Source organism: Pelecanus crispus, chromosome 2 (genome assembly GCF_030463565.1).
Source record: "Pelecanus crispus isolate bPelCri1 chromosome 2, bPelCri1.pri, whole genome shotgun sequence".
NCBI classification, from domain to species: Eukaryota; Metazoa; Chordata; class Aves; order Pelecaniformes; family Pelecanidae; genus Pelecanus; species Pelecanus crispus.
Window position 1 is genome coordinate 48,056,534 of NC_134644.1, and position 22,421 is coordinate 48,078,954.

A 22,421-nucleotide genomic window follows, 5' to 3' on the forward strand; every position below is an offset into this window, starting at 1 on the left:
GCGGCACGCGGTCACCTCCTGAGCCGGGTGCCAGCCGCCTGCGGCACTTCCATACAACACCAGGAACACACACAAAATACAAAAATTTAAAAAAATAGCAATAATAAAAAAAAAAAATCAGCAACTAATCAGCCTGCCTCCTCTCCCCGCGCCGTTAACCACGGCCGGGGGCTGTCACCCAGGGGTGCCCCTCCAGGCTCTCCGCAATCCCTGTCGCCCGACTCCGCAATGCCGGGGGCTACCGGGTCCCTGCCACGGGTGCCTCTGGTTCCCCCCTGGGTGGGAGGACACCCTTCAAACTTCAGCTGTGAGTTTTCAAACTCTGCCTCATCCCAGACCCACCTCCCTGTGGGGAGGGGAGCGGAGAGGCTGGGAAGCAGGGAACAGGCATTTGAAGAGTCTCTTTTTCACAATAAAAGCCCTTCTTGCTGCTTTTTTTCTTTTCTTTTAATACCAAGGGCTGATTTGAGCCAGGAGGCACAGGTAAAGGAGGCTGAAGACACACGTGCTCCTCCCAAGCCCGTCTGCTCCCGGTGACCCCGGTGCCAGGCAAGCAGAGGGACAGGCAGAGCCCCAGGGACCACATCGGCCCCAAAGCCAGGAAAGCGAACCACAGGTCTGCTCACAGGTGCCCGAGAAAATGCTCTTTGCAGGTTTTTATTAAGATTGCTTTGCCTTTCAGTAACAGCCCAGCAAAGAGCTGCGCCACACCAGCACCTGGAGCAGCCGCGGCCCTGGGAGAAGACTTCTTCTCCACTTAAAAGGCATTAATGTGCTAAAACCATTTTTAGGGTGCTCAGGTGCCTGCTTTTCCAAGGCACCCAGAGCACACAGCGCCCACAGGCAGCCAGGCGAGGGGTGACCCCGGGGGACCGGGGGAAGGAGACCCTCACACCCATCAGCACCCCATGGCACGTCTGCAGCACGGTGAGCCCCGCGGTGCCTGGCCAATGCAGCTCCCCTCCAGCACCCAGGTGTAGGGTGCATCCTAAATGCCATTTCCTCAGACCTCTGGGAGAAGAGGGGCTGGAGGCATCACTTTGGAAAGTGACACTTTTCACCAGCCCACCATGGCCAAGCAGGGCATACAGGCAGCTGCCAGGCTGAAAAGCATTTTTTTCCTTCATATAACTTTCCCCTTCCAGCCCTGGGCTATGGCCAAGCAAAACCCATCAGTCTCCCACCATGGCAGGCGACGCCAACACCTGCCCCAGCCCCGTGCCGGCTCCAGCCTCTGCCAACCCAGCTTGGGAGGAGGAAACCCTCTGTCTCAGGCATGGGGGGTTTCCAGCTCTCCAACCTGTGCAACTACCTCAGCCAGGAAACTGTAAATCAAACAGGGTTGATCAGCATTGTTCTTTACTGATATATACATTTTTAAAAGTCCAACAAAGGCACAGTACAAACTATTGTGAGGGACACTGAAGACATGATGGTCTAAAAAGAGAAGAGGATGAGGCTTAGGGAAAGTTGGCCAAGTGACTTGACCAAGGTAGCACAGGAGGGCAGTGGCAGAGCCTGGGAGGATGCTCCTGCATCCCCAAACCCCGCTCTAGCTCATTGCCCCTGCACAGGCCCCCAGTGACATTTCACAGGACCGTGCAAAGCGTTGGGTGTAAGCAACGATGGCAACACGATGCTCTGCCCAGCGCTGGCTTCTTCTAGCCCCAGCACCCCAGTTCCTTCACACCACCTTGGTTCATCGAGTGCATTTTATTTTTAATACAGTATGTCTCCCATCACCTTTCCTTGCTACTCAAAACTACAGCTAAGAAAAGAAGTGGATTGAAGGTTATGCACAAAAGCAGCGAGTCCAATTTCGGCTTCAGCACACCCATGGGTGAGGTATGGAAACTGAGCCATTTCTGCCGCCAAGCTCACTGACCCCCCAGCTGCCCTGGGCACTGCAGCGTTGGACATGTTAAAAGATTTTCCTTGAGGCCAGTCCCCTAGGGAAGCTAATAACCTAATATTTCTAATATAATTAGTAATATTAGGTAATTAGCAATAACCTAGTACTGGACCGAGCCTGTGGCTGTTGGGCAGGTGGCAGCCAAATGCTGGAGAAGGGATCTGCAGGGCTCCCGAGGCTGAACCCTGTGCGTCACGACTCGTCGGTGGCACCTCATTTTGGAAGCATTTGCTTTCATTTCCCTTTCTTAATTTTGAAATGATTCGATTTATATGCAATTTTCTGTCAAAATGATTCCTGTCGGTGCAGCAGCTTTGCAAGCCTTGACTGACAGGCCAAGCGCTCCGGCTGGTCTCTTCTGGATTGCCTCTCCATACAAATAACCATTTAAAATGCACGCCTGACATTTGAGGAATTTGCCATCAGAAACAGGCGTGGATGGCTGCAGTGGGAGGCAGACTTAAGGGATCAGTGGCCAAACCTGTATGATAAATCCACCGAGCCTCGAAACAAACGCTCCAATCTTGGCATTTTGAAATTTCAATTTTATTCCCCTCCCCCCCCCCCCCCGCTTCCCCTGGAGAAGATTTCTTAATGATATTCACAGTGCAAAAATCAGATTAACAAGACAGCAGGGCCTGAGAACCAAGTGCGTTATGAACCCGCTTCCTGAGGAGGCCCGGAAGGTCCCCCCAAATCTGCATGGCCATGCCTACGTTGTACCTGAACTGGGTAGTCCCGAGCCCGTCGGCGCAGCCCCGGCCCCCATCAGTGGCATCCCTGCTACTTCATTCTGGAAAATCGGCGATTACCTGAATAGTGGAAACTGCTTTCCTTCTCTCTCTTTTTTCTTTTCTACCCCCCTGACCACCTCTGCTCGCATTCCCACAGCCATGCCTACAGCTCAAAACAGATCTCATTCACACGTAGATTTCCCTGAGGTTTCCCTAATTTTAGTTGAGGCCGGTCCTTCAATCAGACCGATGCCACCTCTGCAGGACGAGGGACAGTCCCCGCTCCAAGAAACTCCCATGCAGTGTAGGCAGCAAAGGGAGACAGAGGAGAGCAGGGAGGTGGGACTGCACCCAGCTTATAGGCAAAATACAAGCCTCCAAACCAGTCACGTCTCATACTAGGGTCTCAGGCCAGATGACCTACGATGTCCCATATCAAAGGTCTCCCAGGCCTGTTCCCTCTCACCTTGCACTTAGGCAAGAGGAAAAGCTGTTTCCCCCCTGTTGCAAAGCATGGGGCAGCAGCAAGGGGGGCTCCCCTGAGGCTCAGGCTAGACCATACAGGCAGTTTCTCAATTTGCTGGTATCACTGGGCACATCCAGCTTAGCCAGGAACAAGTAGGAGACCTGAGCCCTTTCCCTGAGGGAAAAGCAGTAATGGGGAGGAAACCGATGGAGAGCAAAGAAGGCCATGGGCGCCCGTGTACTCACAGCAGCACAGGGACCTCTGTGCTCCCCGAAATGCCACCACTATAGACATTAGCAAAAGCTTCTGGTATAATCCTGCCTCCATTTCATAGACTGACTCGCCTTTTCCCTTGCTTGTCCTTGTAAAGAAATACCTGGTGCAGAAGGATGGAAATAGGCTGATTGATTTTCCCCCAACCCCCAAGAAATAATTTTTTCTTTCCCTTTCCGTCCCAGTGGACCTGCATTCATTTCTCCCTTGGGAGCTAAAGACAGGCAGCAGAGAGGAGACAGATTTCAAGAGCTGACAGGGAACAGAAAGCTGTTCTGCCTCGAAGAAAGTAAAGTTGAAGGGTTTTTTCCTCCCTTTTCGAAAAGTGTGAGTCTCTAATGGCTTTGAGGGACTATGAATATGACTTTCCACATATGCCAAGATAATTATACGCTTGAATGGATTTCTGAGACCCAAACCCTACCCAGATAAATCACTGCCTATCAACCACTGATTACAAATGAGCTGCTCAGAAAGCCTTCAAACTTCACTTCCCTCCTCCCCTGCTATCTCTTATATCTGTTGGTAATGGGCCTCAACGCTTTACTAAGGAATAGGCTGTAGAGGAGAGCCTGATATTTCAGCCTTCCTTTGCAGCAGCTGTGAAAAAGATGAGAAATTAAGGTTATAGGGATCAAGCAGACTGGGGAGAGCGCTGGGCTCCTGCTGGTGCTAGGACCCAGAAGATGCTGAGAAGCAGATGACCTACAAAATTGAGTTTTGCATCTGGTTTCGGAGCGTGCCATGTACCCGTGCCCCACTTCCCCAGCCACTGTCCCTAAAGGAGACAAGCCCTGAGTCCCTAACATAGAGAAAATGCCAGACGTGGGTGATTTCTTTCAGTGTGTTGTATGTGGGAACAGACTCGTGTCTCAGATTTTCCTCATTGTTCACAGGGAAATAAGCCCACCCAGGTCACTTATGGAACGCACTGAATTTTCGTCAATACACTGAAGAAGCTGCACATCCCCAGTCCAATAATTAGAGTAAATTAATGTTGCCGGGATGCTTTTGTCACCATTTGTCTGACTCAAAACAAAAGGCAGGGGGTCACATCCTGAAGGGAGAGAAATCCTTTCTAAGCAGTGTTTAAGATGCCAGAGAAAACAGTAACATCTGCAGAGGAACCACACGTTCCCTGAGCACACAGGCTTTATGCCTCCCACAAATACCTATTGTATCCTCCTTGCTATCATGACTCAAACATAAGTATATGGAGGAAGGGACAAAGAGTTATTAAGTCCTTCAGAGGTGATTACTTATTCCTCCAGCTTACTTTTTATATAAATGCTAGAAACTCTGGATCACTCGTCAGACCGCAGCATTGTTTTTGCAGGACATGAACTGTGATGATTCAAACGAGTTAGGGTTTTCTTTTCATTTTTTTAATTTCTCAGGGCGATTTTTAAAGCTCTCCCATCTTCAGCCAGAAATAGTTCTTACCACCCATGTCCAAGACATTTACTGTGTTATTAGAAAAGCAACCGTTTCCCAGCCTGCTCCCCCAGGAAAAGGCAGCTTTTGTGATCTCTCTGCGTCACCTAGGGTCTGCCGGCCTCCGGCCTCCACCAGCTTTTGGAAGCAACTGTACTTCAGCCCCGTGTGAAAGCGGACAGTCGCTGAGAGTCCGCCCATGTCGTGACAACCCGAGCCCATGGGAGAGGGCGAACCTGCCAGGGCAGCGTGATGTGGGTGCCCCATAGGACACCTGTCCTCCTGGGTTCCCTCACTCCCAGCAGCTGGTATAGCAACTTGAACTTCCACACTGAGTTTCTACCTGTACCTCACCCTAGACACCTCTGTCCTCTTCAGAGTCTGTCATTCCTGAGGCAGAGACCCCCCTCTCTCAATACAAGCCTTATCTTTTCTTCCTCTCTCTTTCTCCTTTCGAGATACAAACCCCAGCACTCAGATGAATCATTTTCTTGGACTGTCACCATGTAAATCAAGGGATTCAGATCTCTATTATTTACTATGCCACTAATCCTGCACCATCTGCAAACTTCACTAACAAATAAATGTGTGCGTGTCTCTGTGTATCCTTTACATGGTTATTGTTTAAAAATACTGGATGTTGGATGAAGAACAATTCCACCCCACAGTGTAAAAAAGCTTTAGTGTTGATGTTTCATTTTGAGATCTGTTGTTGAGACAGTTTCTCATCTAATATGTAAAGCAGTCCCTCTAAATGATACCGTTTTCAAAATAAAAATGGCATATGGTGCCGTGCCCGTTGCCTTGGAGACACCCAAATATGCCCTGCCAGCACAGATGCCGTGGTCTCCTCAGGAACGTAACGAGTTTGTCTGACCATGAAGCCACATTAGCTGGTGATCATTACACTCTTCACTCCTTCTTGATGAAGACTTTGTTTAGCCATCCACCCATGCTACCACATTCATAGAAGGTGGCTAAGAAAAGTCACAGACAAGCCTGGGAAAACTCCACTGGAAACTGCGTAGCATCACAGAAAAAAAAAAACAAAACAAAAAAAAGCTGAAGAGTTGCAAAATTACTGCTCAAATTATTTGGGCTTCGAGGGGCTAAGAATTAGTGTTGGTGGTTCAGAGAGCTGCTCAGCTCATTCCCTTGGCCTCTTGAGTGGGAGTTGTCCAAGCTCATCTTACTCAGGAGGTGCTTTGGGAGAGGCAAGGAGCTGCGGTGGGGCTCTGCAGGGGCAGCCCAGCTCCTCCCCGCCTGCTCTCGCACCTCACAGACAGGGCCTGGGTGAACGCAGGTTTTCCTGCACCATCCACAGCTCCATGCGTGGCTTAAAACTGCAGTCGGACGACTTTTAGGAAGCCTGAAAGGGAGCGTGGATGGTGCCAAGGCAGGAGTGCAGAGCGGCGCTGCCTGCGACCCATGTTAGCACGCGACTGGTGCAGTTTGCATGGGTGCTGCGTGTCCTTGGCTCCCCACAGGGCGTGACTGTGGCTGCCTCCGAGACCTTTCCAGACACAGAAAATTCACTTCCTACCTCTGTACATGAACAGGCCAGACGCTGGGGGCATAGCCTGCCCTCCTGGATTCACTGCGGATGCGCCAGTGTCCCAAGCCGGGGGGGCACCAAGCTAAAATATGATTTCATTTTCCTCAGGGCATCTCAGCAAACTGCCAGCTCTAACCTGCAGGATCGGACAGAAACAAGAAAAAAATGCACACAAGCTGATGCACAGAACATACCTGCCCCCCCCCCCCCCCCAAAAAAAAAAGAGACAGAAAACAAGACAGAAGCAATCTGTTTCTTTTCCTGGAAGGAGTTATTGGCATATGCTTGAGTTGGGTCCACAAAGATACTGTAGTGGCTGTTTATATACCTTTGCATTAGGGAAAGTCCTCTGCCACCATGATGTTAGGACAGGAGAAAATGTATGCATTAACACATAGAGTAATCAGGCAGTATTTAATCTGAAAGCTTTGAATTGTGGCTGCTGAAAATAGGGCCTGACCAACATGTGGGCTCATGAATCTTTCCTGACAGCCCTGCAGTTACAGAAGCAAGGAGTGGAGCCTCCTGGTTATAAATTGGTCATGAATAAATTTAGGTTGGCAATTAGAAAGTTTCTAATAATCAGAGGAATTAAGTTCTGGAAACTTTCAGACAGGAGAGGGAGCAGGCTGGGAACCTCTGTCGCACCCAGGTAGAGCAGTGTAGGAGAGGAGAGGGGGGATCTTGAAGGCTTGGAGCATTTGTCCTGCCCACACCCCTAGGGATTGCTTTGTACGATCTCCTAATGCTACAAAGCAATAGCCCTGGAGCTCAACTCCTCGCAGGCTTTGGGTAGAAACAAACCCCAGATGGTCAGAAAGAAAGGTCAGGTTGTCAGGGGCTACCTTGCTCCAAGCTGTTGATCTCCTTCCAAGGACCATAAGGACACCAAATTTCCAGCCTGAGCAGTGACCCAGGGCTTTTGGCAGTGCCTGTGACCCTGGGTGCTCTCATCCTGTGGCACGGCATTGGGACTTTCTTCTGCCCACAATCTCAAATTTGCTATAGGATACTAGAAAGCGTGTTGCACCACGCAGTGTGTGAATGCTTTTAAGTCTCCCACTGGAATAATTGTCCTGTGAACAATGGCTTGTGTTGACAACTCTAATGGCAACTCTGATGGTCCTTCAAATACCAAGTCATGGCACTCTGAGTGAGGACACATCATAACTCACCTCCTTTCCATGGACTCCTCTGTGAAATAACATTTTCTCACCATTATTTCCAAGCTTACAGCTGGCAAGGATGTCTGCTACACAGCACGATGGGGCTGGTTAGTAGCTCCTGGCTCAAACACTGGTTAAAAACACTACACAGGAGTTTTCTACACAGCAGCAATGAATTTCTAGAATATGTTACCACAAGATTGTGGAGGGAGGTGCAGATGCAAAAGACTGAACAAATTCACAGGCAGCAGGTCTAAAAGAAATAGTAAAGGGAATGGGCAGGTGTGTATCCTCTAGCACCCCTAATCCTGCTATTATAGATGCTGGGGAACTGCAAGGGGAGGGACTAAACTCACGTCCTCTCCCTACACAGCATCTCCCATCGGCAGCGTCAGAGACTCGGAGTGGGGTTAGACAGACCACTGGTCTGACCCAGCGGAGCACAGCTCGTGCTCCCAACAGGGCTGCCAGCAAAGTCTAGCACAGTTCGGTGCCAATGAGATAGGTTAGTGCAGCCACAACCAAGTGGTCGTTCCTACCTGTCAACTGATTTATGCACACCTTTGCCTTCTGAAGAGCAACCCGAAACCACGTGGCGAGCAGCGGGGACCGGGGAGAGCGAAGAGGCCAGAGGACCACACCACTGTGCCATGACAGGGACCGTGCCCTGCTTCCAGTGAAGCTATGGGTTGGAGAAGCAATTCCACCCCCACATCTCCCGGTTTCTATCCCGGGTGCCCTGACACCTGCCTCCCACTCAAGCAGAACCGCGGCACTGCCAGCAGAGGCCAGCCGTATCCACTGACTGAACATCTTTCCTTCCAAGGTCACATTCAGGTGGCTGGGAGTTGAGGAAGCCTGTTCACATCTGGGATGAGGACCTGCATGCATCGCCAACAGCAGCAGCTTGCCAGCCTCCCCCTGGACCTTGAAAAATGCTTCAAGCAACCAGAGCAAAAATGATGCCACTTTCAGCTAGTCAGACTTAATTTACTTCATTATGCCGTAAACTCTCTGATTTTTTTCTATTATCCACAGAGACTTCCAGGATGAGCTAAGACTCACATGTGCAATACAAATGAGATAAGCAGTAGAAATAAAAGATAAACAACCAAAAAAAAAAAAAAAAAAAGAAAATCCCTGTAAAGTTACTCAGGGGCTCCAGGGAGGAAGAGAAGGAAGAAGGAAAGGAAAAAGCCCACAAGCCTATTTCCCATCCTTTATTTAGATCACCTTTATACAGCATCTGACTGCAATAACACAGCTAGCAATGGCCCCTTCTTTTGTTTGATGGCTTTTGTAAATATGAGGTTCAAACAGCAGCTCTAAAAAGTCTTCGCTGTTGAGTTATTATGAAAAATATTCAGATGTTGTGCCCTCCCATTGGGTGCCCTTAGGTAAAGCTCCGGCTGATCTCAAAGATAATATTCTTTAATGCTATTTAAATATGAACACTATTACTTTTTCAAAGCATCTATCATTTTCATCAAAGCAGAGCTTCTTGATGAGATCCTGCCACATAAACCTTTATCAGCAGCGCAGTGCCCCGAGACACCACCCGCGCTCCACAAGCAGCCCAAAGCCGACGCGAGGGGATTGCTCAGCTCTGCTGAGAGCCATGCTGCGAGCAGGTCGGGGCCTCTCCTCAATATGCAAGGAGCGATGCTCCCCAACAGTTACAGAACAAAATATGCTGAAAAATACCCTCATACCAGGAGACCACTGGGGAAATGTTGAAAAGTACTTCCTCTGTAGTAAGAACTAGGTCAATGCATCTTATGAAGAAGTGGCTCTGTGCTGGTGTCAATGGTGTAATTTCTAGGCTGCTGATCAGCACAAATAGCTGGCTGCAGGTGGAAGACTTCTCTAATTCGGATGCACACAGTGGTCTGAAAGCTTTTGGGGGAGGAGGGAGAGTTTGCTGCAAAGACTTACCTGGAGATCGCTCAGACTGACTTATGGTTGTAGTGAGGTGGGTGTTGGGCTCTTCTCCCATGTAGCTAGCGATAGGATGAGAGGAAATGGGCTTAAGCTGCGCCAAAGGAGGTTTAGGTTGGAAATTAGGAAAAATTTCTTTACGGAAAGGGTGGTCAAGCATTGGAACAGGCTGCCCAGAGAGGTGGTGGAGTCACCATCCCTGGAAGTGTTTAAAAAACGGGTAGATGTGGCACTTGGGGACATGGTTTAGTCTAGTCTACCCTTGATTGGCTTAGAGTAGACTTGGTAGTGTAGGTTAATGGTTGGACTGGATGATCTTAAAGGTCTTTTCCAACCTAAACGATTCTATGATTCTATGATCGCTGAAAGTGAGTTGAGGAAAAAATGACCGACTCTTCATTTATTTAAAACAAGAATATGGCACAGGGGTCAGCTGCACGAAGTGAAGGTCGGGCCAAATTCCCACTTAAGGACGCTATGAACTGGAGGTTGCACAGCACCCAGGAATGAAGCCTGTTATGAGTTGAGGGAAAAAGGGAGGGCGTGGGTACATCACCAGTCTCCACAGGGCCACTGCTTCTGTCAAGGCAGGGACAAGGACTGCAGTACTTCAGCACGACTAGGGATGCAGTGCTTAAACAGGTAAAAGCAGATCTTTCTGCTTCAGAGAAGGCAATCCCAGTATAAACTCAAAAGCACCTGAGTGCGACAATGGTATCTGCAACTTCAAGCTCAAAACAATACTAAAAACTATTTCCAAAATAAAAAAAAAAAACCACCCAACAGAATTTATACGAAGAAAGAACCAAAAGCTGAAAACCTGAAATAAGCAGAGCCCAAAACACAGCCATCTCTGTAATTTGCTCCACTTTCCACTTCTTGCTTGTAAGCTATACTTACTCATATACCAATAATGCTGTGCGTAGAAATTAGCACATTAGCACTTTTTTATCTTGATGAAAGGCAGGCACGTTGAGTTTTCAGAGACACCTTATCAATGTGGGCAGGGGGAAAGGAGAGAAACATGCAGGGCTGGAAACATTTAAGGGGCAACAGAGAGAATTCAACCGTAAACTGGACCGGATTTGCCACAAGGCCACGGTCAGCATCAGTGGCGCAGAAGTAGTTCGGAACAGACAGTATCATCTGCTGTTAACATATAGGTATCTACAAGACCAAATGATTTGAAAATGTCACAGTCACCAAGCAAACCTTGACTGAAGGACAGTCTGAATACTAGTATTTGAAAACCGGGAAGATCAGTAAATCCAGAGTTTCCTCTTTCAGGTCCATTACATCTCCCCAGAAAACTGAAACACATTCAGATGCCAAACACAGCAACAGCCGTGTTTAGACAAGAACCAAAAGCACTTAAATACAGCCTTTTTTGAAGAAGAAATATGCATCACCAGCAAATCACTCAGCCCAGAACTGCAGCTGGTTCACAGTAACAGCAGATTTTACACCTTTTAACTACAGATTATGCTAAGGGGTCCAATCCTACTCCTAGAATTGCTCATGTCTCCCAGACTTTGCAGCACAGAGATTAGTACTGGGTTTCCCTACTATTGGTATCAGTTTAGGGAGTACAGCAACACCTGCTGATCTCAGGAGTAAACTGGATAGGGTGCATTCCCCTCTCTGCCCCCAGCAAGGCGCCTTACGCGTTCTGCGTGAAATAAACTGAGAAAATAAATACTGGGACCTCACTTCAAGCTGTTTCTAAACAGCAGACCCTATTTCTTCACACTCAGCTCCACAAAGTAAATTAAAGGAGGATATCTTTAGTCCAGCAAATACATCGCAGTCAACTATAAAGGCAAAATATAGAATTGGATAAGCGTGTCCATTGTTCTCAAATGTTTGTGCCATCCCCTTTGTTCCTCACTGTTCCTTGCACCACAGCTGCCTGGTTTGGCTAAGCCTTAGGAACAACCTTGCTTAGAGCTAACGTTGCCATCGTGTGGCAACCTTCACAAACAAAACGGTACTTCTGCAGTTTTCTGTATCCCTGTAGCTTTAAAGAAAGGACAAACCAGCACAGGTGGCACAACACTAATGGTTCGAAAGAAAGGTGGACTACTGACACGATACAGAGCTGGGAAAGGTTTCAGAGAGCTTTCATGAGTTGCTAGGAGGAGCATCAGATGCTGCTCACATGGAACATGCTGCCAGAAAGACATGGCACAGGTACCAAAGACCGGTATATTCCATTATTTCTCTTCTCCCCTTTGGTCCAAGTTAAAAAAAAACCAGTACTTTCACAGCAGTTGATGGGAGACATGGTATTACAGAGCCAAGTTTTCTTCTAAAGCACATAACGCTCTCTAGTGCTACCAGCATCCTAAACGCCCCTCTCCCCCAGCACGCCCCTTTCCATGGCGCAGCGCCAGGGCTGACGCAGCCGGCCCGCAGGCAGGCAGCCCTCCCTTTAGGCGCCTTGTAAGGTTCCTCTTCAGGGAAATGGTTACAGCACGCTTTGTATCATCGAAATGTTTCAGGTACCTCAGCAGCTGCCGAGTGGCGTCGGTGGGAATGAAAACACTGGACAAATTGCTGCAGTCTTGGCCAAAGTTATTCCGTGGAAGCAAGTACCCTTAAAAACGAGCAAACGTAAAAAAAGCATTTGGGAGCTCGTTATGATTGAAGGCACATCTATTTTCTCTACAGGCACTTTTACCAATTTTCCCCCAGTCTTACATAAGTGAGCTTAACGGCAGTACATAAAAACCCCAAAAGAGCCCTAAGGAACAACTCTTGCACCTTAAAGGACCTCCAGGTTGATACACCTTTCAAGTTACCTTCAAGTTAAGAGAATTGCAGAGTAGGTGGATTTAATGACTTTAGAATCCAATTTAAAATCAAGATCTCCAGATGCTCGAACATGGGTTTTAATCTCAATTTGCATAATTTCTGATTTTTTTTTTCCTTAGTTGTTATACTCATTCGTATCAACCATGTGCTTGAACTCAATTTCCAAAGGCATATAAATAGCTCAGGACAACATTGTGTAACTTTTAAGTGTTTGAGCATACAGATGCCCAATTCTGGCTGAAATAAGCAACTCTAGCCATGTAACTACTTAAAAGCACATGCTTATCAGTGTATTTCACAATATATATTTGACAATATATTTAAAGGTCCTAATACCTTCAATTTTTAAAATACATATTCTCCCTCCTCCATTTTATATGACTGTAAAAATAATTTGCTTTTCAGTTACAAGAGATCTCAAGACTTCCACAATTTCTTCATTCAATATGAAGAAAATATATCCCCTGCTAACAAACTACACAGGAGAAAACATAGGAAAAGATGGATGCTGACATTCAGAGACATGTAAACATTATTTTATAGTGCAAAGACTAAATCGAGCACCTCAATGTTTCAGATGAGTCGAGTAATTTTTAGGTCATGTCCACTTTTACTTAATGGCTTTGATTAAAAAGCAGGAATTATATGCCACAGTTTAAGGAACTATAATTAGGCTCAGGTCTTGACATAAGCTCTTAATTTTAAACATTCTGCAAAGCAAGCATGCTTAAACACAAGTCACCAATTCCCATCTTGTTAATATATCACTCATTATTGTACCTGCACTTACAGGACAACTGTGGTGTTAGACATTGAAAGTATGGAAGTATTCCAGGTCGCTGCTTAAAGAATAGTGGAAGTTTTTTAGAAAATATGGAGTAATTTAAAGCATTTGAACAGCAATTTGTCAGTCTTTCAAACACTGACATACTTATATTCTAACCCGAACACATACTTTCAGTTTATGCCTTAATCAATTACACTAATTATTCTGTATAAATTATTTCTCATCTTTCACACCCAAGACTGTGCAAGTAATTTCGTTCATTGCCAACCATTTCAATAGGAGACTGCTTTAAAATGTCAGGATCTGACCTACTTCAAATAACTGGGTATGCAAATATTTCAACTGGCATTGGGTATAAAATAGTGAGCATAGTCTGTGTGGTCAACTTCACAGAACGTGGCAAAAACATTTCTGCGTGTTCCAGGGAAACAGCAGAACCCAACATTTGGACAGTAATAAATGAGACGGACAACAATTCTTGGTCAGAAGCAAAAGTGAAGTTATGATTACAACTTAAATCAGCTGTTTAACCATTTGCTAACTTTGACAAATCAGAACAAGGGCACAAAGTCATACATAACTAGAAGTTCATTTTATTTCTGTGCCTTCTGTGCCTTCGGCGCCTTCTCTGACTTCGGCGCCTTCTCTGACTTCGGCGCCTTCTCTGACTTCGGCGCCTTCTCTGACTTCGGCGCCTTCTCTGACTTCTCTGGCTTCTTGCCTTTTTTAGAAGACATCTTCTGGAGCTTCTTCATTTCGTGCTTGATGATCCTGTTTCTCTGTAAAAAAGGAAAATGTTTACTATTCATCAGAATGAAAACACCAACAGCTCAAATATTATGCCTTAATTTCAATTCTAAGTTTTCAGATTCTGCCCTTTTTGATAATTGCCCTTTGCTAACCAGTTATATTTATATTCCATAGTCAAAAGATTTACCATGTATTACATTTAAAATGTCAAATTCCACCTAAAACTGTTCCGATCTACCAAGGGGACAACATCATTCTGGCTAGTAACTTGGGCACCCCAATATTTCATGTGTAATGGCTTTCATTATAGAATGGAATACTAACAGCAACCCATCAAGAATATCTGATTTCATCACCAGGTAATTCCTTCCTCAGCTCTAACTTGGAGGACTGACACACAAATCATGTGGGTTTGAGTGATCAACAACTGAAGAGAAAGCAGTGGCCAAAGCAGCATGAAAAATTCAAGGTATTCACATACTTTGTGTCACTCCATAACCCAAGCCAGCTATAAAAGTAAAGCTACTAGCATCTGTATGCGACTCTAAAGTCAAAGCAACAAACATTAACCCCATAAAGAAGCGACACTCAAGCACTCACCATTTTCTTTGCTTTCATAACCTTGTAGCGATCAAAGTCAGTCATTTTGGCTTTCTGTTTGAAAAGAATCAGTCATGAAGCTCTGATATATACATATGCAAGTAGTAAAACACAAGTGTTTCAAAGCATTCCACCAGTAATTCTGATCATCTCCAAATTAGGTTTAGCTGCACATCTGGAACTAGTTTACTATTTAAGGCCTTTGCTGGGAAGTGATAGTGCAGGAAAAAAAAAAGGTGGCTATAGAAATAACTGAACAAAACCATATTTACTGTTAAAATACAAGAAGTTGAAGCTGATAGGTAGCAACTTCTAAAAATCTATGCCTTGTCTATCTTTAATCTTAGCCTGCAACTGAAAACGCACAGTTTATTAGATTGCACCTAATTTTAATAAGCAGAAGCAGTACAACATGTATTACTCATACAGTAGAAAACTGTACCTTTTCTCGGGCTTCAATCTTCTTTGCCCATCTCGTCGCTGCCCATTTTTCATTTATATTTTCCTTCTCCCAGGCAAGTCGCACACACTTCTGACGAGCACTGCATTAGAACAGTCACAAAATTATATTCACAGTCTTTATAAAAAAAGGTTCTCTCTGATGCTGACCCACCAAGTCTCATACAAGTGAAGATCACCCTTCAATGTTACTTCAGTCACTTACTTTAAGTCAATGCCACATACATCTCTGTGGCCTAACTAACAATTTTGTTGTGCAAATGCTTTGCTAGGACTGACAGATGAGCAACTCCAAGAGGCATACTCACACACTGTTTCTAGCACTGCTTCAGAATCAGAAAGGCAGCAATTTTTGTTTCTCAATTACAAAAACTTGTATAGTAGCTAAGCTAAAGAGAACAGAACGAGTTCAGCCTCCTGCAACTCCAGTGTAGTTCTGTAGGCAGGGAACATACTTAATGTCTGAAGGTGATCTAAGCAGTAGCAAAAGCGAAGTTGCACAGTATTTACTGCAACTGCTTCCCCCAACAGCATCCACCCGACCACTACCTGCAAGTTGCCTAGGCCAGCGCACTATTTCCTTTGCTCTTGAACAGCAGTTATCAACCAATATTGGTAACAAAAACTTAAATGTATTCAACTATGATAACATGGTCTGCCAAATTTTTACTGTGCACACATTAATCCATTGACTTAATGTTGTATGAACTTTTCTAGATTTAGCAAGCATCGCATCACATCATCCAGTCATCCAAGTGACAGCATGTTTTTTTATACAGGTTGAAAGAAAACTCACCTGTGTGGGAATTTGAGAACAAAATCAGTCAGCTGCATGCACTTGAAGGGCATAGCCTGCCTTCTGACACCACTGCAGGGGCCATCAACTAGTGCCTGAAAAAGGAAAACAAATGTGGGGGTTTTGTAGCAGTCTGCCATCGTCGTTGGTTTATATAGCAGCTTCCTAATAATGTATGAACAGTATCTTGACAACAGTGACAAAACTGAAATATATGTTATGCCGACAAAACCCAAGTTTGTTAAGCATCTACAGAGAAAGAATTGTAAAGGCCCACCTTTGTCTTTGGAAAAAAAAACAAACAACTTTAAAAAAGCACACAAAACTAAGGTGACATATTTAATCTTTTTCTTCCTCCATTTTTTTCAGGAACGTTAAGCAAAGAGTCCCCTAACCCAAACATTTACTTTAAACATACATTAATGCCATTCCATTCACAAGTTTTAGACTCCAACTGACATCACTTGTCCACTTCTACTCCTAGGAAACATAGCAGAGAAGGGAATATATCACTCGCCAGTGAAAATACCTTGCCACTTAAAGTTTCAAACACGACAACAGCTGTTAAATCGCATCTTTTTGTCAACCGCTTATTTTTTTGAAAAACCTATTCACAGAGAATCTCCTTTAAACTCGATACACTCTGTCTTAGTGTACAAGCTTCTGTTAAGGTGGCAAGGTACCTGAATAAAGGTACAGCACTCATAGCTTACCCTATTTTGGTCAATGACATCCACGATGGCCACCAGCTTGCCAGCATGTGGCCCGAAGGAAATGAAGGCAACTCTGCCAATCTCGACGAAGCGTTTGAACACCTGGGAGCGGGTAAGAATTGACAGGAGTTAGGCGAGAACATACTTAAGGCCACCGCTAGATTCAAGCCCTTCACGGCCTTTCAAACAGCTCCCCAAGTTTTCGCAGTGCACAAAAAAAAAACCCCTTCCCTCGAGCACAGGGCCCACGGTAACCCCCCTCAACTGCTTTCTGCCGGCGCCGGCCCCGCGTGGAGGCCGCAGGCAGGCGGAGGCGCCGGGGAGAAGCAGCGAACCCCGCGGACCGGGAAGAGCCAGCGGCGGTGGCGCCGGCTTCCACCGTGCCGGGCGCGGTCCTCCCAACGCGGCCCTGCCCGACCCCCAGCCGCGCCCGCCCAGCGGCCGCATGCGGGGCCGGGGCCCGACCCAGCCCGGCACGGCACGGGTGAGGCGGCCGCGGCCTTCCCCCCCACCGCCCGGCTGCCGCCCGGCCGAGCGCAGGGAGACATCCGCGGGACGGCACAGGCGAGGAGCAGGACGCGGGGAGCAGGAGGCGGGGAGGAGGGAGGCCGGCGGGCCGCCATGCCGCGGAGGCCCCGGCCGCCCGCACGTACCATGATGGCCGCCCGCGAGCAGAAAGGGAGGGGGGGCCCCGGCGGCGGCCGGAAACCGCCTCTGAGCCGCCACTGCGCATGCGCGGAGGCGGGGCCTAGCGGGCCGCCTGCCCCGGGCGGCGGCGAGCCGGGGCGGGCGGCGCGGCGGTACGCATGCGCAAAGAGAGGGGGCGCGTGCGTATTGGAGGGAGGCGCGGGGGCCGGCGTCTGCGCCGTGTGCGCGCATGCGCGGTGGCGGGCGGGGGGCGGCCCGGCTGCGGCTGCGGGGTTGCGGCGGCGGGCGAGGGGGAGCAGGCCCTGGGCGCAGCTCGTCCCGCTCTCTCGAATCAGCGAGCTGCGGTTCCTCCCGAGCTCGGGGTGGGGGGTAAGGACAGCCTCGGTGCTCCGAGCCGGCGGCTGGCAGCGGGTTCGGTTGCAGCCGCCGTGGGAGCGGCCCGGTGGCAGAAGAGCCCCGGAGAGGACGGGAAGTGCAGAGGCTGTGCCTGTGCTGCGAGCTTGTTGCGTTTGAGCTCAGGGGAGAGTTGGCAGAGCACAGCCAACGTGCTGTGAGGCAAGTCGCCGACATTTCCCGTCCCTTCGAAAAGCAGAACGCTTTAACGAGGGGGATGAGTGAAAAATGCACCAAGATTGTGCGTGGTTTCCCGTATCCCGGTGCAGAACTGGCCCGATTTGAAGGAGCAGCTTGGCAGCACGCAAGGCGAGACTCTGGGTACAACAGAACAAATGCAAGATGGCCTTAGGAAGGAGATGGAAGTAGACATTCAGAACTTTTAGAGAGGGTAAAACCAGCATTACAATTCAGCTTAGTAGGTGATGCCACCAGATGGTGAAAAGTTCGTGGTTTGAAAACAAAAGGAACATTTAACTGACCCTGCACTACAGGCACCGCAGATCAGAGGGACAGGCAGCGCTCTTCTTGCGGGGGCCGAGCGTCTGTCCCTCCTGTTTGTGGCAGGAGACATCGTGCTGATGCCAGTGTCAGGGACGCACACGCTGCCAAAGAACGTGTTCGTTCCGTTCTTGGCCCGTGTTCGTTCCGTTCTTGGCCTGTGTACTCTCCGAGCTCCAGGGACACGTGCAGGACTGCTCTTACTCGACTGCTTGGAACCTCCTGCCACACGCGTGACATTTCCTAGAGAGCAAAGACGCGGTGCGAGCTCTCCGTGGTGCACGCAGGACGGACCCTTCCGACCTCGGGCAGAGCTGCAGAGACAGGGTGCCGGGTGGAGAGAGGTCTAAAGCGTAGTTTGTTGTTTGTGCGGTTTTGCTTTTATAATAAAAGAGAGCAGGTAAAAAATGCACTGAAGCAATTGGTGCAGATATTTTATGCAAGTGAATGGATCATTGAAATGTTAATGAGCGCTTAAGTCCATCGGGTATTTTTGAAAGTTCTGACCAGAACACTCTTACAGCAGTATTTTACTGTGCTTTACAACAGTAATATATTAATACAGGTATTAAAGCAGTTATTTTTAAACAACATCATCTAGGTCAAGTCAGTAGAAGGTGATGGCTTTTGGATTCTTCCATTTTGCAGTGATTTGGAAAAAACAGTATTTTTCATTTTCTTCATTTGATCTAACATTACACTCCAGTAAATGTTAGATCAAACATTTTGGTCTAAAATCTTGGTCTTTTTAGCAGCCTTTGTATTTTTTATGGCAGAGATACTCAAAGGTCACCAGTGACTGCACTGATGACTTACTGAGTATGCAAGGGTTGCATCTGTTCTTTGTAACTGCAACTTGCACGCATACATTTCTGCATCTGTTAAGATCATAAATGACTGGAAGAGGCATCATAAAAAACACCAAATTTGGGCCGTGCCTTCATATCAAACACTGAAATCAATTCAGGACTTAAAGCTTAAAAGCATTTTCTGCCATGAATACACTTTTATAAACATGCACTAGGCCTGCACAGATGTTGCTGAGCCAGTAACTAGATACTGCCTTCCTCTTGCTACACAGAAAAACACTCATAAATTAAGTATAGGTGAGCACTTTTTGTGATACACAGTCTTCACTTCTTCACTGCCATCCAAGTGAACACATACTGTTCCTGAAATAACAACTGAATTTAAAAATTGAATAAAAACTTCCCAAATTGGGTACAATCGACTGTCATACTCAGCATTGTTTACTTTTCTGTCCTCTTAACTCCTCTTACCAATGCTGAATGATGCCACGCAGTACAGGTTACTGTTTTCTGCTGACAAGTTGACATATAGCTTTGAGAAGTTTGTTACTCCCCCCCGCCCCCGCTTCAGAAACACCCATATGAATTTAATTTCTCATCTCTTTCTTCTGGTGGATTAACTTCTTGCTGCTTCTCCATAGATGAGATTTTTTCATATTACATAATCCCATCCCTATTCCCAATGCCCAAGAGTTCTTTTTCTAACCAATCCGTATCTCGCTCGACTGTCTTTCATAACTGGGAATTGCTGCTTCAGAGCTATGTTATGGCGGTGAACCTGAAAGAAGCCCTAGAAAGTGTCAGTGTCCCCGAGTGAAATGTTAACGGTGTTTAAAAGTAGAGGTTCTTTATATATTTATGTGTGTTGTGTATATATTTAAAAAAAAAACCAAACAAAAAACAAAAAAAACAACCCCAGAAGAGTGGCTTGGTTTTAATCACCAGGGTTTTCTTGCCAAGAATATGGATTCTGGAGATGATGAGCACTGTCTGCTCCAGAATCTCACAGGATCAGTTCTGCAGCATGCAGATTTTCATCCCCAGGAAAGCATTTCAGAAATTTCCTAACCATCTGATAAGAATAACTTGTCTACCAGGATGAAATACTGCTACTGGGGGGAAAATAAATAAATAAAGTACATTTGGCTTAGCTTTTCACAACTTAATTTTATTAGTCTTCATATGCACGCAGTAAAGGGTATAAAAAGATAAATAACCTATAGTTTGTACACATTCCCAAATGCTGTTACCTTCACTGGCTTTCCCAGAGGCCTGTTCAGTTCCAGATGACGGGACAACATTATGCCCATTGATCTGGTTCTGGCTCACACTTGGTGGAGGATTTAGCTATGGCTACTGAGGCCATGACCATCCCCATTGCCTCCCCTCCCCTCCGAACACAACCACTACAGCCAAGGGTGGCCAAGCTGGCTGCATGGCCAAGCCGTGGTTTTTTTACTGTAACACTGAGCTGCAGCCATGGTGCTGGCTTGGAAGAAGCTGTAAGCTATGGCGGTGCAGCTGCCTGGCTCGAAGTTCAATAGTTCCAGCTTTTCCAGCTGAAACTTACAGGAGAGTATCCTGGTGATACAGAAGGGAGATTATATACATAGGGAGAAGAGGGAACCACCAAAAAGGAGAGCAGAAGGTCATTCAGGGAGGGAAGGCATTCTTCGATCAGATACTGGCTCTATCCAAGTACATCTAGAAGTCCAAAGATTTTTGAACAAATGTTCTTTAGCTGCCATCTCTAAGGAGACTGACTTCCAAGCATGTTCTATTTGTGCCAAACCACATCTGAATGGCCCTGCCATTCACAAACAAAGCAAAGCAAAGATTTTGTAGGGCAAGTAACTATACCAGAATAAAACTTTCATCAGAAATTTAGCAGCTGAAGAAAACATTTTAATGGTGTCATCCAACTGTCTTTTTTTACCTTTAACTGCAGTTCCAGATCAACCACACACGATAAGGCTTTTATCTCATGCCATCCTCTGTCACGTCCATGCATTCTGAAGTAAATTTTATGTTTTATCAGATGTAACTTGTGTGCCACAGAACACTTCATCAATTTGTAATACCTGCTGCCTTATCTGAAGTACTGCTACTCCAGTAAGACTGACAGGACATAGTAGTATACAAACAGAGAAGGGACAAAGGCCTCACTGCTGATCCTCTTGAAAAATCATTAATTTTTTTTCTTTTTCCCCATTTAAAAAGATATTTAGTTCCTTTTAAATCATCTATCAGCCTGTGAAAAACAAAAGAAAACAAAACCCCAACCCCATAACCAAACCTGAAAGTAAGAAGGTGATATAGAAACAAAAGACAGAAATTGAAATATTATTTATGGGTAAAAATACTGGCCACTGTTCTCCTATCTCACAACCTAATCAGTATGGGGAATAGATGAAGTTGGGATGGAAAACACAGTATGTGTCATTGGAATTCATAATCCAATGTTAACTTTACTTTTGAGTGTATGCATCAACAAGTAGGTATCTTACATGCAACACACCTGTGTGGAAACTACTACTCACAGCCTCACAGGCTTCAGCTTGTTAGCAATAGATGTTGAATACGGTGATCTCCCTTTTAGTTTTTACTTTCTCACGCTGAAAAGCTCTGTGCCTGAAATGAGTAACCATCCCTTCAGAGAGGAAAGATGCACGCAAGGGAAACTACACACAGAGGGAAGCAATCCTGAGAAGATGGAGAGGGAGGACTGTATTAAAGTGATTGGCAGCAGCTATTTGTATGACATTTGGGGAAATATGGAGCTCCATGTAGGTGCTGAATCTGGGAAAAAGGAGATGGTAGAAGGGGAGGAGAGAAGTGAAGCAGGATGCTTGTTCTTCCTCTTGCAGGTCCTGAAGAGTACAACAATCCCTTCTTCCTGCTAAGCCTAAGGCCCTTCAGATGTATTCCTCTTGCAGTTTCACAGATCATGTTATGCCACTATGAAGAGGAATTAACAGAGTACAAAGGGAAGAGATGGCAGATGATGTGGCAGGAGGTTTTGTCAAGGGTTATTTCAGAGGCCAGCTGAAGAAGATGAAAGCTATACAAAAGACAGGCAGGTAAAAGGGGCACTGACCATGAAGAACTCCTCGAGCGGCGGGTAAAATTGTGGTCTTAACGATTTAAAGAAATGAGAGGTTTGGTGAAGAATGCCTGGGCTTTCAAGGAATTAAAGTCAGCTCTTTGGAACATGAAGGCAGCAGCACTTCCAGGAAAGCTCTGGAGTTAATGCATTTGACAGAAGCATCTGCTAGGTAGATCCCAGTGCTGCTGAAGGAACACCGAGGCCAGGACAGTGGAAAGGCTGATCAAGGCACTGCAGCGATGACTGCAGCTCCAGCAGTGGGTTCCCAAACTCACCACAGAAAGGGTGTTCTGCTGGCCTGCAGAATGGCTCCCATTCCTCTTGGCCTTGAATGAAGGCCTTAACGTTTTCATGCTTCAGAAGGTCCCAGGTCTGAGCCTCCATCCAGACAGTTGAAATAATATGTACATGACAAGTCAGTACTGACTGCAACTGTCTGAGATCAACAATATGTGGGGAATACAGGTCAATGTTTCAGTATGAGAACCTACAGAAAGTACTTCTGTGAAAGTTAGAGAAAAGGACACTGAAAACTCTAGTGGCTTCTGGAAGTAACTATGAGACATT

General features: G+C 46.5%; 2 protein-coding genes across 2 annotated transcripts in view; one reads left to right on the forward strand and one right to left on the reverse strand.

Annotated features, from left to right (window-relative positions):
* SH3BP5 (SH3 domain binding protein 5) overlaps positions 1 to 22,421 on the forward strand; it is a 455,787-nt gene that overhangs the window by 70,726 nt on the left and 362,640 nt on the right. The gene's annotated exons all lie outside the window — the stretch shown is intronic.
* RPL14 (ribosomal protein L14) lies at positions 13,653 to 17,092 on the reverse strand. The gene is made up of 6 exons (XM_075705283.1): positions 17,051 to 17,092; positions 16,398 to 16,499; positions 15,685 to 15,779; positions 14,872 to 14,971; positions 14,430 to 14,483; positions 13,653 to 13,858 (listed from the first exon to the last, which is right to left on the reverse strand). The coding sequence occupies exons 1-6, from the start codon at positions 17,051 to 17,053 to the stop codon at positions 13,673 to 13,675; spliced, it is 540 nt and encodes a 179-aa protein (XP_075561398.1). The 5' UTR covers positions 17,054 to 17,092; the 3' UTR covers positions 13,653 to 13,672.

Bases quoted from the DNA above. Each gene is read 5' to 3' on its own strand.
- RPL14 (XM_075705283.1), bottom strand. The intron at 14,484-14,871 runs GTACAGTTTTCT...CTTTTCAAACAG, and splicing joins AGATTGAAGCCCGAGAAAAG to AAAGCCAAAATGACTGACTT. The intron at 13,859-14,429 runs GTGAGTGCTTGA...CCTTTTTTACAG, and splicing joins TTATGAAAGCAAAGAAAATG to AGAAACAGGATCATCAAGCA.